The sequence below is a fragment of the Enhydra lutris genome, unplaced genomic scaffold, assembly GCF_002288905.1.
Source record: "Enhydra lutris kenyoni isolate GAN:26980312 unplaced genomic scaffold, ASM228890v2 scaffoldscaffold2, whole genome shotgun sequence".
Taxonomy (NCBI): Eukaryota; Metazoa; Chordata; class Mammalia; order Carnivora; family Mustelidae; genus Enhydra; species Enhydra lutris.
In genome coordinates, this window is record NW_019154086.1 from 7821232 (window position 1) to 7838265 (window position 17034).

At 40.0% G+C, this 17034-nt stretch overlaps 1 protein-coding gene across 2 annotated transcripts in view; it reads right to left on the minus strand.

Annotated features, from left to right (window-relative positions):
• Positions 1-17034, minus strand: part of LOC111146896 (YEATS domain containing 2) — a 120706-nt gene that overhangs the window by 23699 nt on the left and 79973 nt on the right. For both annotated transcript variants that reach the window (XM_022502629.1, XM_022502637.1), the window contains exons 16-20: positions 10215-10473; positions 7652-7813; positions 6042-6193; positions 5107-5265; positions 160-336 (exon numbers count right to left, since the gene is read on the minus strand). In XM_022502629.1, coding sequence (XP_022358337.1) covers positions 160-336; positions 5107-5265; positions 6042-6193; positions 7652-7813; positions 10215-10473 — 909 coding nt within the window. The remainder of the gene's footprint in view (positions 1-159; positions 337-5106; positions 5266-6041; positions 6194-7651; positions 7814-10214; positions 10474-17034) is intronic.

Consider the following 17034-nt stretch of genomic DNA (forward strand, 5'->3'; position numbering starts at 1 on the left):
GAACTGCACACTTGAAAATGGAGAATTTCATGGCATGTGAACTGTATTTCAAGTTTTTAAAAAAGATAAATATGACCCACTGGTATACCTGCTAAGTATCTTACGTTTTTACTACTTTGATGTTGTATTACGGTTTTCTACTGTCATGCTAATCCTCACCGGCTGGGCAGGACCGTTTGCTGAGAGGGCCACAGCTGGGGAAGTGGCCGTTGTGATCACCCCTCCTGCCACTCTGAGCATGGTGGTTCCAGGCTTTGAGAGTTGCGAGGTGGCTGGCACAGACTTTAGTGTGCTATCAGATATTTTCATTAGCGATGCTTGTCCCCCAGGGGCTGCCTGCAGAAACAAAAATGGGTGGAAGTAATAAAGTTGCCCTGGTTCACAGGCACCGTTTATTCCTTACCTAGGCAGGGCCCATGAATCAGAGCATATCCAAGAAGGTCTTGCTAATCACATATAGGTATCTGGGCACCTTTCCAGTAAGCTCTCAAGTTTGACTTTTTACGTACAGACATTCCTTTAGCTCTAATGCAGAGTAAGTAAAGGAGTGCGTTTGCAAGTCACTATCTGGCGGCAGTGACTACAGAGATACCAGGTCATGTGTTACCAGAATTTGCTCTTGAATGTACACGTAACCTTTAAACATGAAAATCTGAACAAGATGGGCCAGATTTAAATGGGTACATTAAGTGCTCTAGGCTGGTTCAGGCTCAGATTTTTACTACCACTCAACAAATGTAGTACCATTCAACAAACTACAGTTTTACTGGGTTAAATCAAGGCTCAGCAAGTTTTTCCTGTAAATGGCATAAGCGTGGAGAGCACTGCGGGCCATATGGTCTTTGTTTCAACTCCTCAGTTCTACTGTTACAGCATGAAACGAGTGTGGCTGTGGGCCAATAAATTATTTATAAAAACAAGAAGCCTCAGGCATAGTATGCAGACCCCCTGGCCCAAATGATTGCTTAAAGCCCAAATTAATATACTCCACAAGCAGAGACCATTCTTCAGTCCTTGAGGAGCTACTTTGTGTCAGGATGGCAGAAAGCATTTTTATGTACCTTACATCATTCAACCTTGTCATAAACTTCAGAGGGTAGGTTCTAGTCTCATTTACAGATGAAGAGATTAAGGTCAGTAGTTTTACCAGGACCACACAGTTAGTAACGGGAGGAGCCATGACTACAATCTAGAAGCAGTAGCCATGGCATAACTTATTTGCATTGGAGTCTGATGCAAATTAAAAACCACAATGAGGTATCACTTCATACTCACAAAAATGGCTAAAAATGTAAAGGAAGAAGGTCCTCCGTGTTGTTGAGGATATAGGACAACTGGAACTCTCTCACGTTACTTATGGGAGAGTCAAATGGTACAACCACTTTGCAAACCATTTGTCAGTTTCTTATAAACTCTCTTATACACATATACTTACCCTAGGACCTAGCTATTCTACTGCACAAAAGAGCTATACAAGAATATTCGTAGCAGTATGGCTCATAATAAAAAACCAGAAATAATCCAAGTGTCTATCAACAGCAGACTAAAAGTCATACAAGAAAATACTACTTAAGAATAAGAAAGAATAGGAGCACCTGGGTGGCTCAGCAGGTTAAGCCTCTGCCTTCAGCTCAGGTCATGATCTCAGGGTCCTGGGATTGAGTCCCGCATTGGGCTCTCTGCTCAGCAGGGAGCCTGCTTCCTCCCCCCATCTCTCTCTGCCTGCCTCTCTGCCTACTTGTGATCTCTCTCTCTCTGTCAAATAAATAAATAACATCTTAAAAAAAAGGAATAAGAAAGAATAAACTACTGACACACATATGAATAAATCTCAAAAACATGTTAGAACAACAGAAAATGGACATGAAAGACTATATACTATATAGTTTTACTGACATGAAGTTCAGAAACAGAGATTAGCTCATCTATGGTGACAGAAATAGAAAAATGATGACTGAAAGGGAAATGAGGGTACATTTTAGAGTGATGGAAATGTTCTGTATCTTGACTGGGATAGTGCTTGCATGAGTTTACACATTGGTCAACACTCACTGAACAGTACACTTACGATCTGTGCACTGCTCTATGTAAATAATACTTATTAAAAAGCAACGATAATTGTTCTGCTGTAGCCAAACAGGGAGAATGTCACTACACTGGCTGCAACCATAAGTAGGTAAGAAGAAATAAGCTAAGATTTTAAAGAACTGCCTGAAGAATTCTGGGACCTCATATCTGTTTAAATACTAAGCACACCTGACCAAAGGGAAATTAGTACTCAAAGAAACCAAACACTAGAAATATGAAAAGATCAGTGATCAAGAAAAAAAGGGGAAGATGCGTAACTATCATAATCAAGAATGAAAGGAAGGGGTGCCTGGGTGGCTCAGTTGGTTATGCATCTGACTTTTTTTTTTTTAAATAAGATTTTATTTATTTATTTGACAGACAGATATCACAAGTAGGCAGAGAGGCAGGCAGAGAGAGGGGGGGAAGCAGGCTCCCCGCCGAGCAGAGAGCCCGATACGGGGCTCAATCCCAGGACCTTGGGATCATAACCTGAGCCGAAGGCAGAGGCTTAACCCACTGAGCCACCCAGGCGCCCCTGCATCTGACTCTTGATTTCAGCGCAGGTCATGATCTCAGGGTTGTGAGATCAAGCCCCATAGCGGGCCAGCCCCATGCTGGGTGTGGAGCCTGCTTAAGATGCTCTCTCTTCCTCTGCCTCTCCCCACAACCCCCCAATCCCCACTCAGGCACTCTTGCTCTAAAAAGAAAAAAAAGAAAAGAAAAGAAAAGAAAAGGATATAAAAAGGGGCCATCCAAATATTTTACAGACATTAGAAGGATAATAAAGGAAAATTATGAACGATTTTATTCTAGTAAATTCAACCACTTAGATGAAATGGACACATTTCCTTAAAGCTGTAACTTATCAAACCTCCCTCAAGATGAAACAAATAACCTGAATAGTCCTGTATCTAGTAAATAAATTGAAATTGTAGTTAAAAACCTTCCCAATTAACAAGACTCCAGGCCATTATGGCTTCACTGGTGTACTCAAGACAGTCAAGAAACAATACCAAATCTACATAAAATCTTCGCAAAAATGTGAATAGGAGAGAAAAGTTCCACACTCATTTTAGGAGGTCAGCATCACTCTATCAAAACCAGACAAGAATTATGAAGAGAACGATGGACCAATAACCTTACAGAAATCCTAAACAAAATTTTATGAAATGAAATCCAACAATACCTTTAAACAAGATAATATGTCAAAACCAAGTGGGTTTTCAAGGGCTACAGGGCTAGTTTAACACTTTTTAAAAACTTTCATATTTTTTAAGTAATCTCTATGCCCAATGTAGGGCTCGAACTCATGACCCTGAGATCAAGAGTCACATGCTCCACCAGCTGAGCCAGACAGGCACCCCTTGGTTTAACATCGTAAAAATTAATGTAATTCACCATGTTAACAAAAAAAGAAAAACCATACGATCTTCTCAACAAACACAGAAAAAACATTTGACAAAAATGCAATATCCACATTCCATGCTTTGAGAGCTACTGATTTAGACACAGAGGAAATGCACTATTTTTTTGATAAATGGTATCTTACTGCCTACATCCTTCCATACCTTGTTTGCTTCATTTGGTAAATTTCTGAGATTTTAGCTATAGATTCTCTGGCAGGTAATTATGACATCCCTCACCCAGCTAAAATTCCCTGTCATTATTCTTTGGCTTATACTAAAAAAACTCTATAGAAACAGGTACCAAAACCCCTACAGCACTGACCTTTTTTTTTTTTTAAGATTTTATTTATTTATTTGACAGACAGAAATCACAAGTAGGCAGAAAGGCAGGCAGAAAGAGAGGGGGAAGCATGTTCCCTGCTGAGCAGAGAGTCAAACACGGGGCTTGATCCCAGCACCTGAGATCATGACCTGAGCCAAAGGCAGATGCTTTAACCCACTGAGCCACCCAGGCACCCCCAGCATTTACTTTTTTTTACAACTAGCCCTTGAACAATAGGGCTTTGAGCTACACATGTCCATTTATATGTGGGGTTTTTTAAATTGTTATTTTAAGAAGGCTCCCTGCCCAACGTGGGACTTGAACTCACAACCCTGATATCAAGAGTCAGATACTCTACTGACTAAGCCTGTCAGGTAGGTGCCCCAGTGGGTGGTTTGTTTGTTTTAATAAATACAGTATAGTTCTGTAAATATTCCTTCTTCCTTAGGATATTTTTTTAAGATTATATTTATTTACTTGACAGAGAAAATGACAGCAAGAGAGGGAACACAGGCAGGGGGAGTGGGAGAGGGAGAAGCAGGCTTCCCAACAAGCAGGGAGCCCGATGTGGGGCTCATCCCAGGACCCAGGGATCATGACCCGAGCCAAAGGCAGACGTTTAAAGACTAAGCCACCCAGGTGCTCCTTAAAAAAAATGACTTTTTAGTAACATTTTCTTTTCTCTAGCTTATTTGATTGTCAGAATAGAGTATATAATACATACAATGTACAAAATGTGGGTTAATCGACCATGTTTTCGGTAAGGCTCCCGGTCAATGGTAGGCTATTAACAGTGGGGAAGTCCAGTTATATGTGAATTTTCCACTGCGTGAGAGGTTGGCGCCCCAAAACCGCATTGAGCAAGGGTCAAGTGTATAAGGATATTGTGGCTGTCATCACCTATTACACATTTAGAATCACCTATATATGAAGTTCCCCCAGAGAAATTTTTAGAATGAGGTATTAAGAAAATTTTATTTCTTTTAAGGAAATATTATGTAGGGTTTTTTTTGTTTATTTGTTTTTTTGCCTCTCACAAATAGTGTGAATTTTATAACTGATCATGCTTTGATTTGCTTTGGCAAATATTATACAGGACATAACTGTTTGCATATCTAAGAACTCTCTGGCCTTATCTTCTCATTCTACCTAAATTTCCCCAAATCTCAAGATTTTATCCTTATTTTTCTATTCTATTTTATTGTTCATTTTCTCATGCAACCTTAATTTCTTTGTGGAAAGAGATAAGCTGTAAACATGTAAATAAATGCCATCACCAGCCTGTATTTGGGGAATATGAATATTTACCTGGGTAAACAAAGTGGTTTTTTGTCCAGAGATGACTTTTAATGTTTGTTGTCCTTGTGCAGAAGATGTGCTGACTCCCAGTGTTCCTTGGACCACTGACCCAGTAGTCAGCTGTTTTCCAGATGTCTGGGGTGATGGCTGACCAACTAAAAATGTACCCTAAGTTAGAAACAAATAAAGAACTACTCAGTAATTTGTAAAGTTCAAATGACTTGCCCTCTTTAAATCACAAGGTCCCATGATACAAGATACAATGCCCCCACTTCAATTTTGCAACTCAGCCAAAATAACTGAAAAGAACAGCTCTGTTCTCGATGTCACCAGCAATAGCTATCCCCACTTCTGAAACTTGGCACAGGAGTTATAGAGGAGGCCGCTGGAAATGCAAGCTCTACAACCTAGTCCTTAAATTTGAGTTATTCAGGCTGATAACTACCCATCCTTCTCAATACGAACATCTAGACCAAAACTCCACGACCTTCCTTAGAAAGGAGTCAAGACTAAAAGGAGCAAGGGGAAAGAAGATAGAAATTTGTTCCTAATCATGAATCCAGCCTAACTCCAAATGCCAAAACCTGATGGTATCTTTTTGGTTACTCTTTTCCAACAGAAAATTTTCAACTGCCTATTAACACTATTAATTACCTCACAGATTTAGGAGGCAACAATCTTTGAGTCAGAAAGCTCTAGGTTTAAGTCCAAATTCAAGGACTGGCTTAGCAGAAAGATCTTGGAAAAGTTACTTAAGTCTTTCTGAATCTCCATGTCCCCTTCTCTCAAAACAAAACAAGCCCCAAATAATACAGATTTATAACATGACTAAAATGTAAGTACTGACTCCTGATTCCAGAGATGTAAAGATAAATCCACTATAACTAAAGGCCATTGTTAAATAACGAAATGATTTGAAAGATACTAGTCACAAATGCTCCGACCTGAGGAGTCTGCTTCAGGATGTAAGATGTGTAAGTCAGGTGCTGGGAGATCCCTCCTGGGCCAGCAGGGCTCTGGGTCCCTCCTGTGCCACCACCACTGCCACCACCTCCCCCACCGCCGCCGCTTCCTGCAGCTGAGCCAGACTGGAGGTCTGAAAATACAACAAAATGACAGCAACATCGTAAGAAATAGTAAGAGGCTTACCAGAAAAAACAGATGAGCCCAGAGAGACATTTCCTTTACAGCAAGATTCCTTCCTGTTCCTATTTTCTCCCGGCTTTTTGTGGTAATATACCTATTCTGTGAGAAGGGTAAGGAGAATGCCCTAGAATTAAGGACTGAAATGGATTTCCTTTCGACTGAAGGACAGCTGACTAGTTCAGCAATCTGTACAGTGAAGAACCTGGCTTTTAACAAGACTTCCGACTTTGTTGCGGGAGACAAGGAAGAGTCTGATACTGACACTTTCTAACCAAGTATAGACTACACACTCAGAAAAGCGCTTCTCAACGTTCTGGCCTCTCATTCAATTTCAGTGACACTGCTGGAATTTGTTGTAATTTCATAGTGCTCTCTTTTCTGCCTCCCTCTGTCCTAAAAAAAAAAAAAAAACAAATGTGTTTTCCTCATACTGATAATGGCCCCAGAGCCTCATCCTCACCTCCTTTTAAATTCCATTTTAAAGCCTTTGGATCCTCTTTATTTCCCTTTTGGTGACATAATGTATATAAACTAAAACCTAGGTGCCTCTCTGGGTGAACTACAGAATCCTCACATTGTCCTTTTCTTACACATCTCACTTTTAATACCACTGCTTAGGGAGGACGGAGCAATTCCAGGGTGAGAGAAGAGAAATCACCCATTACAGTCAGTAAACAACATGGTGACTCGCTCACAGGCTACATTTGGCAATGGCAGCTCATTTCTAGTGAACTTAATTGCTATACCAATTATACTTCTGATTCAGAGGGAAATAATTCCCTTTACCCTTTCCTTTCCAACACTATCCAAATTGTTTTTCTGTATAGGGCAAAGCAAAAGTTTGTTAAGTCTAGATAAACCACCTAATTTCCTTGGGGTTTTGAGGCTTATACACTAAGGCTGACCCTGTATGTCTCTTTCCATCTCCAAACCTGGCAAACTTAAGGTGCACATCTGAGTAACAGCAGGCAGAGACACTTATTTCCACTCCTACTCCTATCCCCTCCAAAAGAAATGACACAGGCTTCCAGCTACCGTCTCCCTGGGTATCCCAGGTTTTTAGATACCACTGAAAAGAACTCTCTCGTTTATAGTTCACACGGACAGCTTTCTCCCAGCGCAGGCTCAGGAGCCATCCCACTCTCGTGTGATTTGTTCTGACCCCAGACTCTGAACCTAATTGCTATAATGAAAAACATAACAGTGTTGCCTCCTAGGACTATGATTACTTAGACCCACTTCTAGTTAAGTTATGTGTAAGTTTTAAATCCACGTAGGCAAATACTACCATCATACCACCACAGAGAGCTAGGGAAACACGTCCTGAAACAGGTAAGAGGTGCCCTCGGGTGGAAGAGATGAACATACCCAGAGACCCAAGAACCAAATGATTTAATGACGGACTGACTAGCATTGTTGGTAGCTCGTAGGATGGCTCCTTGAGGGATCAGCAGCAGTTTCCCTTTTCCTGAAGGGTTCTTGCTGTTCGTTGTAAGGTAGAGTTTAGTGCCAGGAGGCAAATTTGCTAAGTTGGCCAAATTAGTGGCTGGTAGCTGCAATGTTGCCATTACTAAAATGGTAAAGGGAAAAAAGAAAAAAAAAATTAAGAGGAAAAAACAGTGAGTAAGACAAATTAGAACTGAGGGCAATGCTACTATTAAAATTAAAAATGCAGAATAATAAAATACTTATTTAAAAAACACAAATAGTGAACTGTACAGTTTTTCTAGATACATAATACTTTCCTAGATACATAATACTTAAAAGGCTGATATTCTTAAATATCTTGCTAATTAAAAAATAACTTATGTATAAGAAGAGCTTGCTATAAATTACAAAGGAAATCTGTATTTGTACATACATATTTGTATATAAATAGGATGACCATATGTCCCAGTTTGCCCAGAACAGTTCCAGTTTACACCTGTGTCCCATTTCCATACCTATGTCCTAATCATTATGAACAGTGACTCTTTTTATTCTCAAAAGTACTATGGCTTAGACAATCAAAGAAATAATAACCTCATTTGTAGATGAATACATATTTCCTCCTGAAATCTGTTTAATGCCCCTTTAATTAATTTTTAGTAATGAATGAATCTACAGATTTGAAACAAGAAGACTTCTAACCTCTCTCACTTTCTAAGGACTAAAAAAACGCCACAGTCAACAACTATACTGTGTATAGTTGTACAGCACGTATACTATAAAATGATCGTTCACCTTTTTAAAATCTCACATTGTTTCTCTCTTAGAATTTACTTTTCATGCACACGGCTATAAACCTCTAAATGTGACTCTTCAGTGAAAACGTACACATCAAAATTTCTGCAGCGACTCTAAATTCAAATCTCCATGAAATGAAGCCTACAGACTGTTGTGAGTCACCGCAGGCAAAGGACTCTCAGAGACCCCCAGCCTGCGGCCCGAGTCCTCTTTCTCATGACCACTTTATAGCGCAAGCCTGGGAAAGCAAGTGCCCTGGAAGCTGCCCCAGAATAGTAGGGACTGACTAAAATCTGAGAGCCAGCCCTCTCTACTACTGCCACAACTCATCCCACCTCACACCACTGTACATTTGTACACTGTCGAGCAAACCTCTCTGGTCAGTCGCCAGCACCCGGAGTCCAGCCCACACTGCTCTGCATTCCTGATCTGAACCCACCTCCTCAGCGCTTCCTCCTCCCCCACCCAGCTCTTTCACCCCCAGGAATTCCTGCTCTGGTCATGATACCCTCTAGACCCTCGACCTCTTTGAACATTATCTCTTTTTGTGGTAATTAAACACTGAGTCCTCTGAAGACAAAGGACTTCCCCAGCAGCCCCTTTAGCTTAACGCTGTTTTTTTAATCTCACCTCAATGTCTTAGGGCCACGACTAGGGGAGGCACCTTTGTGCTCTCCAGTGGGGCTTCCAGACCATCACCACCCCTCATTCCGGAAGAAAACCTGCTGGTTCCTGTGAGGCTCATATCTGGCTCTACCACCTTAACCTCACCCTTCTCTCTTCTCATTTACTGAACTCCCAGCAACTTCCCCTCACTCGCTGAGGACTGACTCCTGGCTCAGTCTTGCTCCAATGCCAACGATGGTCATCCTCAGTGAGAGCACGGTAAGTGACTTGTTTAATTCTCCCGCTTCTCAGGCACTTCATTTTCTAAACTCCAGAGATCACTTCTTCCAACCCATCTGAAGCACTCATTTTTAATGCCACAAATGAACTCTGTCATCACCAATTCATCACCTCTGAAATCTTTTATTTTGGACATCCATTACCTTCTTTTTCTTTTTTCTTCTGAATCTATTTTATTTTTTTATATAAAGTTGATTCTGGTTATTCTTTCCATTTATTACTTGGTTTCTACATTTTCTTTTTAAATTTTTTTCAAGAATAATTAACAAATAGCATGAGTAGCAGGTGTACAAGATAATGACTCAGACATCCACTGCCTTCTGTCCTTCTGACTCACTGCAACAGCTCTTTAGCTTCATCATGACCCTCAAAAATTGGTAAATGTATCTAATGTCTTAGGTATATATTTTTCATGCCCTCAGAGAAACAACACATCAAGGCTTCAAACACATGCAAGGTGTTTAAACCTATTTAGTAGAGAATACACTAGTCAAGTATCTCAAAATGCTGCTGACAAATGACCACCCCAAGATTTTAAGTCTGAATACAATCCAAAGTAGAGATACGGTCAAATGAAAATTATCCTTCAGACCTGAAAGCAGTTAGCAAGAAATACCCTCTATTTTTATTTCTCTTGCTAACACACACACTCACACACCCCTTAAAATAAACCACTTACAGACCCTCTATGTAAAATGTTACCTGAAAAAGGTTACCATGTTTTTATATACTGGTTATAGCATCAACCTAACAGGTTTTCTTAGAACTAAATAAACTACTAGCAAAGAACAGTCTAGAAACAGCTGCAGGGGAAAGGACCCCCAAAGAGCATCAGTTACCTGAACCCTGGGATCCAGTCTTCTGAGGGCCGGCAGCAGTGACCTGAGTCTTGGTTAAGGCTTGCACTGGCTGAGCAACAATGGTTCCTCCGCCTCCACTCACAATTGCTTTGGCAACTCCTTGTGTCACAACTTGCTTTGGACCAACTGCTTTGGCAACAGAAGAGCTGGCCTTGGCTACAAGGATTTGGCCACCACTGATTGCCACAGCCTGTTTCACTGTTGAAGGTAAAGAAGACCCAACTGGCACCCCAACAACCTGTTGAAGATAGAGAAGAATACACCAGTGCTTCTTCTCAGTTCTTTCAAGGGCTCTTAGAACAGAACAGTCACTCTGTTGTAGCAAAGATCAAAGCAAAGCCCTAGGTATAACATATGGAGTCTAATTTAATCATCTAGGAATGCCAAGGATAGATGTGAACAATGATATTTATTACATTTTAGATATTATTACAGTAGAAGGCTATAGTTTTTGTCTTAGCCCCAGCTACTATCTAGAACTTATTTTGTATGTTTTTTTTAAATAAAAAACTTAGAAAGTACAGAAATACAAAGATAAAAATTCTACTTATCCAGAAATAACCTCTTATTCTTTCATTTTATTTATTTATTTAAGTAAACTCCATCCCCAAGGTGGGGCTTGAACTCATGACCCCAAGATCAGGAGTTGCATGCTCTACCCAACTGAGCTAACCAAGCACCCCCAAAAATAACTTAATATTTTTAATATGTTTGCTTCCAATTTTTTAATGTACATTTTAAAACACAGATTAGGATTACATGTAGAGTTTTATAATTTTTAAATTTAACATCATATTACAAGCATTTTCCAATGTTACTATTTTTCAAAAATATTTTTAGATGGCCAAATATTTTAGAACAGATATACCATAATCTATGCAAACATTCACTACTGTGTGGATATCCAGGTAATTTTAAACTTCACATTAAGAAAAACTACAATAGGGGCGCCTGGGTGGCTTAGTGGGTTAAGCCTCTGTCTTCGGCTCAGGTCATGATCTCAGGGTCCTGGGACAGAGCCCGTGTAGGGTTCCCACTCAGCGGGGAGTTTGCTTCTCCCTCTCCCTCTCCCCCTCTCTGTTTATGCATGTTCTCTCCCAAATAGATAAATAAAATCTTTTTTTTTTTCAAAGATTTTATTTATTTATTTGACAGACAGAGATCACAAGTAGGCAGAGAGGCAGGCACAGAGAGGAGGAAGCAGAAGCAGGCTCCCTGCTGAGCAGAGAGCCCGATGTGGGGCTCAATCCCAGGACTCTGGGATCATGACCTGAGCTGAAGGCAGAGGCTTAACCCACTGAGCCACCCAGGCGCCCCAGATAAATAAAATCTTAAAAAAAAAAAAAAAAAGAAAGAAAGAAAGAAAGAAAAACTGTGCAATAAACATTTCCATATATGAACTAGAAACTCCACTACTCACCATTCTTTTAAAGATCACCTCTTTCAATAACAACTCCTGTCTTACCCCATCTGAAACGCCTATTTCTTCATCTCTGGAAGTTCTAATGATTCACGTCATTTGTTAAATAGTAAAACATGTGACCCTTCTTCCAACGAATTTTTAAGAAAAATTATCTTTTTCTATATAATTCTAATTTTTCCTTTCCTTAAAGGTAAATATTTGGTTAAAAAAGAAGTCTAGGAGTGCCTGGGTGGCTCGGTCAGTTAAGTGGCCAACTCCTGATTTTGGATGAGGTCATGATCTCAGGGTCATGGGTGCAGGCCACGTGGGCTCTGTGCTTAGCTGGAAGTCTGCTTCTCTTCCTCTCCTTCTGCTCCTCCCCCACTAGGTGCACGTGCACGTGTGCCCTAAAATAATTCAATAAATCTTTTTAAAAAGGGGGGTAGGGGCACACCTGGGTGGCTCAGTCGATTAAGCGTCTGCCTTTAGTTTGGGTCATGGTCCCGGGGTCCTGGGATCCAGCCCCACGTCAGGCTCCCTGCTCAGCGGGATGTCTGCTTCTCCCTCTGACCCTCTCGTGCTCTATTAAATAAAATCTTTAAAAAGGAATCTTAAAAAAGACTCCAATACCCAAATTATGCAAGCTGGAAATATCTGGTTCTGAAGGTATTATAAAGAGAACCCTTTCAAATAAGAAAATACTATAGAACTCTTTTAAAAGTCAATAGTAGGATGTTAAATTAGAAGAAACAATTTAATTAATGGCAAACTGGGAGAGTGTTTCCCACTGCGCTCAGTTATTTCATAAAAAGAACTTCTCACCAGAAACTAGATGAAAAGACTTTTATAAGATTAAAAGAATACCAAAAGATCTACCTTCTAAAAGTGAAAATGATAAAGTATCAGTACTTTTCACCCATCAGAGTGGAGAAAAAAATTTAGAAGGCTGGTAACACCAAGAAATGACTGGAGGGTATGGGGAAACAGGAACATTTGTTCACTGCTAAAGAAAAGTAATCTGGGGGCGTCTAGGTGGCTCATTGGGCTAAAGCCTCTGCTTTTGGCTCAGGTCATGACCCCAGGGTCCTGGCATCGAGCCCCACATCGGGTTCTCTGCTCAACAGGGAGCCTGCTTCACCCTCTCTCTCTCTCTGCCTACTTGTGATCTCTGTCTGTCAAATAAATAAATAAAATCTTTAAAAAAAAAAAAAGGAAAAGTAATCTGTACAGCCACTCTAGAGAGTTACCACATATCTACTGACACTGAAAATTCACATATCCCATGTTGTAACAATTCCTCTTTTAGAAACATGTCCTAGAGAAACCTGAGACATGTGCTCAAGGGAACATGTACAGAAGGCCCAAGGTAGCATTTTTATAATTACAGAAAAATGTCAGCAAACTTAATGCCTACAACATGGAACAACATGCTTAATGCCTACAGGTAGAGGAATGCATACACTGGTATAATACAGACAGTGGACTAGCACACATTAGTAAAAATGAATGAACTAGAACTACATATATCAGCATAGACAAACTCTGACAGTACAAATACTGAAAGGGGAGATGCAGAAAAATATGAGTATAAATATCTTTCATGTAAATCTTCAAAACACACAACATTACATGTTATTTATGGCTGTGGATTTATGCAATAAAAATATGAATTGGAAAGCTACACATCCAAATTCATGATAGTGTTGCTTTTGGGAAGAACAAAGTAGACTTCAACTTTGTCATGTTTTATTTGGGGAAAATATGAAATGAAATAAATACAGACATGTTAATTTTGGGTGAAAGATATATGGGCATTGATTATTCTCTGTATTTTACTTTATAGTATTTCTAAATTAAAAATAACAGGATTGGGGTGCCTAGGTGGCTCAGTGGGTTAAGCCTCTGTCTTTGGCTCAGGTCATGATCTCAGGGTCCTGGGATCGAGCCCCACATCGGGCTCTCTGCTCAGCGGGGAGCCTGCTTCCCCCCCTCTCTCTGCCTGCCTCTCTACCTACTTGTGACTTCTGTCAAATAAATAAATAAAATCTTAAAAAAAATAACAGGATTAGCAATGATAATAATACGATTACCTAAGAAATAGAACAAAATGACAAAACATATGCAACTGATGAATGGAACTTTCCAGTTAAATAACTACTAAATCATACATGGTTTCTTTGCAAAGATGTAAATACAGTAAAATACATTTGCATGTACTTGGATGCTACAGTTGATGTAAAGAAAATGGTCTCCTAATCAACTGTTATAAACTACAGTGTAACAAAGAAGAAAGAGCGCAGGATTTTGTAAGCAGTCAGACTTGGTTTCCCAGTTTTGTTCCACTGGTTGGTAGCTGGATAAGTTATTTAATGTTTCTGAGCTTTAGCCTTAAACACCTCATCTATCAAATATGGATGATATTTATCTCATAAGATATGATGTACACAGTAAACGACAGCTGCTGCAGCCCAAGACACTTGTTATTATTAACCAAACAACAGTAATCCATGAGGTTACGTAGAGACGCAAAGGATGGAGAGTGCCAAATGGATCCACAGTTGGCTAGGGCAGTGGACCTTCATTCCTAGATTCATTTAGTCAAATAGAAATTAAAGTATGTAACATCCAGTATCTGCTTTAAAATATCCTAGGAAGAGAAGTAAGATTAGCAAAATGCTGATAATTACTGAAACCATGTAATGGGCATATAGAGTTCATTATAATAGCCTCTTACTTTTACGTAAGTTTAAGGAAGGAGAGAAAGAAAGAAAAAAAAAAAAAGACTCAAAGAACCAATGGGGGGAAAAAGCAAGTTAACTTAGAGTGGAAAAGAAATCCTCCCACTCTCTGGCTTGGTTAAAACAATCCCTTAGGATGATCCAAATCTATTTTGACTGTATGAGCCTTACTCTGCAGGCAACATGGAGTGTTGCTGTGGCCACAGAGTGGCAGAGAAACTCTTACTAATCAAGAACTTTGCCCTGCATCAGGCTCCCTCCTGGGTGTGGAGCCTACTGAAGATTCTCTCTCCATCTCCCCCTCCCCACCCCTCTGCTCTCTCTGTCAAAACAAACACTTTTCTATGTACTTATGGAAAAAAGTTTCTTAATGTAGAAAAACATTTTTGGGTAATGACAGAAGGTGACAGTTGAACCCTGATATCCATTTGTTTTCTCTCTCACAGTAAGAGAGCCCCCAGTTTTCAAATAGGGACATGGCCACATAGAACATTTCTCAGCCTAGTGCTGGTCATCTCATTTCTGGCTAGAAGGATAGGAAGAGAAGTGATGAGTGCAACTTTTGGGTTATGCCTCCTCACACCCCCTTTCTCTCTTCCTGCTGGCCAGAAATGTGAACACGGTGGCATGAAATGAAATAGCTATCGTAGCCCATAAGCTAAGAACCAAATTTCGAGAATGGCAGAACAAAATGGAGTCTAGATTCTTGATGACTGTGAAGCCAACATACTAGAACAGCCTACTGGTCTTTTATGTGTGAGAAAAAGAAAAAAAAAAACTTATTTAAGTTTTATGGGCTTTGGATTTCTCTATGATAGTAGTCAAACTATTTTTTGAGACAAGAGTCTTCATGTTTTCTAAATATATTAAACTTAATAATTCATTGCATAAGCTATATTATACAATTTATTTTCATGTTCCTAAGCCAACAAAGAAAGCAAAAAAAATCTTAAAGGAAAATACATATGGATTGGCCCTATTTTCTTTTCCGAAATTCCATGCATCTTAACTTGTTTTCTACCTTGTACCAAGCTCTATCCTCACTCACCTGCCTCAAAATTTCCAGAATATGATATTTAATCTCTCCACAAAGTAAAATGTGGTATCCCAAACTGGCCACAGGAGGGCAGTTTTCATTAGCAGAGCTTATCCAGCACTGCATACCACTCACAAGATTAACCCCACCTCCTGTCTGAAAAAAGGGAGGAGGAAGTCTGGCATCTACTGGGGAAAATCCTACGCACAGCTGTCTATGGACAGCATAAGGAAGACTCTTAAGTAGGACACTACAACCCCAAATTAGTTTTTCTTTTCTTAACAAGACAATATTTTCGCCTAGAACCTGAACTCTTCCCATTCCACACCACCTCTCTATGCATTCCTAATTTTCTTCTAGTTTCACAAAACAGACACCCTCTGTTCTCTATTGTTTTAAATACTTCCCTTTGACTCATGATTTGATTCAGTGTTTTTGTTTGTGCCCTGTCCAGGCTTTTGCAAGTCAAAATTTACTTTAACAACCAGAAAAGGAGGATTATATGTGTGTAATTTTTCCTCCAGACACTGAAAAATTTAGCCAATTACAATTTAGTACTCAATGAAAATGATCATGGTACTCCTGCATATTTACACAGGACTTGTCCTTTGTCACATTTAGCTGCTATCACTTAGTGAGTGGCTCTGTGATAAGTCCTTCCCATACAATGTTTTTTTTTTTTTTAATGATTTTATTTATTCATTTAACAGAGAGAGAGAGAGAGAATGCGCAGGCACAAGTAGGGGGAGGGGCAGAGGGAGAAGCAGACTTCCTGCTGGGCAGGGAGCCTGATGCAGGACCATGCAGGATGCAGGACTCTTATCTCCGGAGACTGGGATCCCGACTGAGCCACCCAGGCGCCCCATACACAATGATCACTAATCCTACTGGTCTGAAAGACATGGGGTATTATTCCCTTTTACTAGATGGAAAAACACAAGGCTCAGAAGTACAAACCCGCCCAGGTCGCACAAGTAATGAGTGGCTGAGATCTGTAACAAGCTCTCATTCCAAAGTCTGCACTCTTTTTACTATGCCACACTGCTTCCTTCTCACATGAACCCACTAAATGCTCAGATGTCCCATTTTATGGCAAAAAGCAGCACCCCTCTTTACTTTCAGGAAAAAGGTAAGCCAAAGTTGAATAGAAGGTAAAACAGTATAGTTCTGTTCACCCTTCTATTTTCTGGCATAGTTTCTAGGAATGCACTTCGGCAATAACCAGGGACAGTCTGTACTTGCAGACAGCTCCTTATCTGGAGTCCAAAGTTTGTACTAAATTTCCTGGATAAACAGGGTATGTCTTTTCTCATGCTCTTCTGCTTCTGTACATTTCTTTCACCCTCTTCTGTGGCTTTTCTTTTCAGGTGCCCTTAAACTTTATTCAGAGCATTTCAGCACAAAATTATCCACTTTATCTTAGTCCAATAACGCCATGAGGTAGGGTGGCAATGTGACAAGAAAGCCAGTACAGTTGTTCAGCATTACAGAGGGGTGGATTTGCAAAATGCAAAGTGTAAAAAAGTGAAACTAACTTATCCAGAGCTTCTGGGCATAAACAGCAATGCTATTTTGGCTCAAAAACATTTATAAATGAGGGGCGCCTGGGTGGCTCAGTGGGTT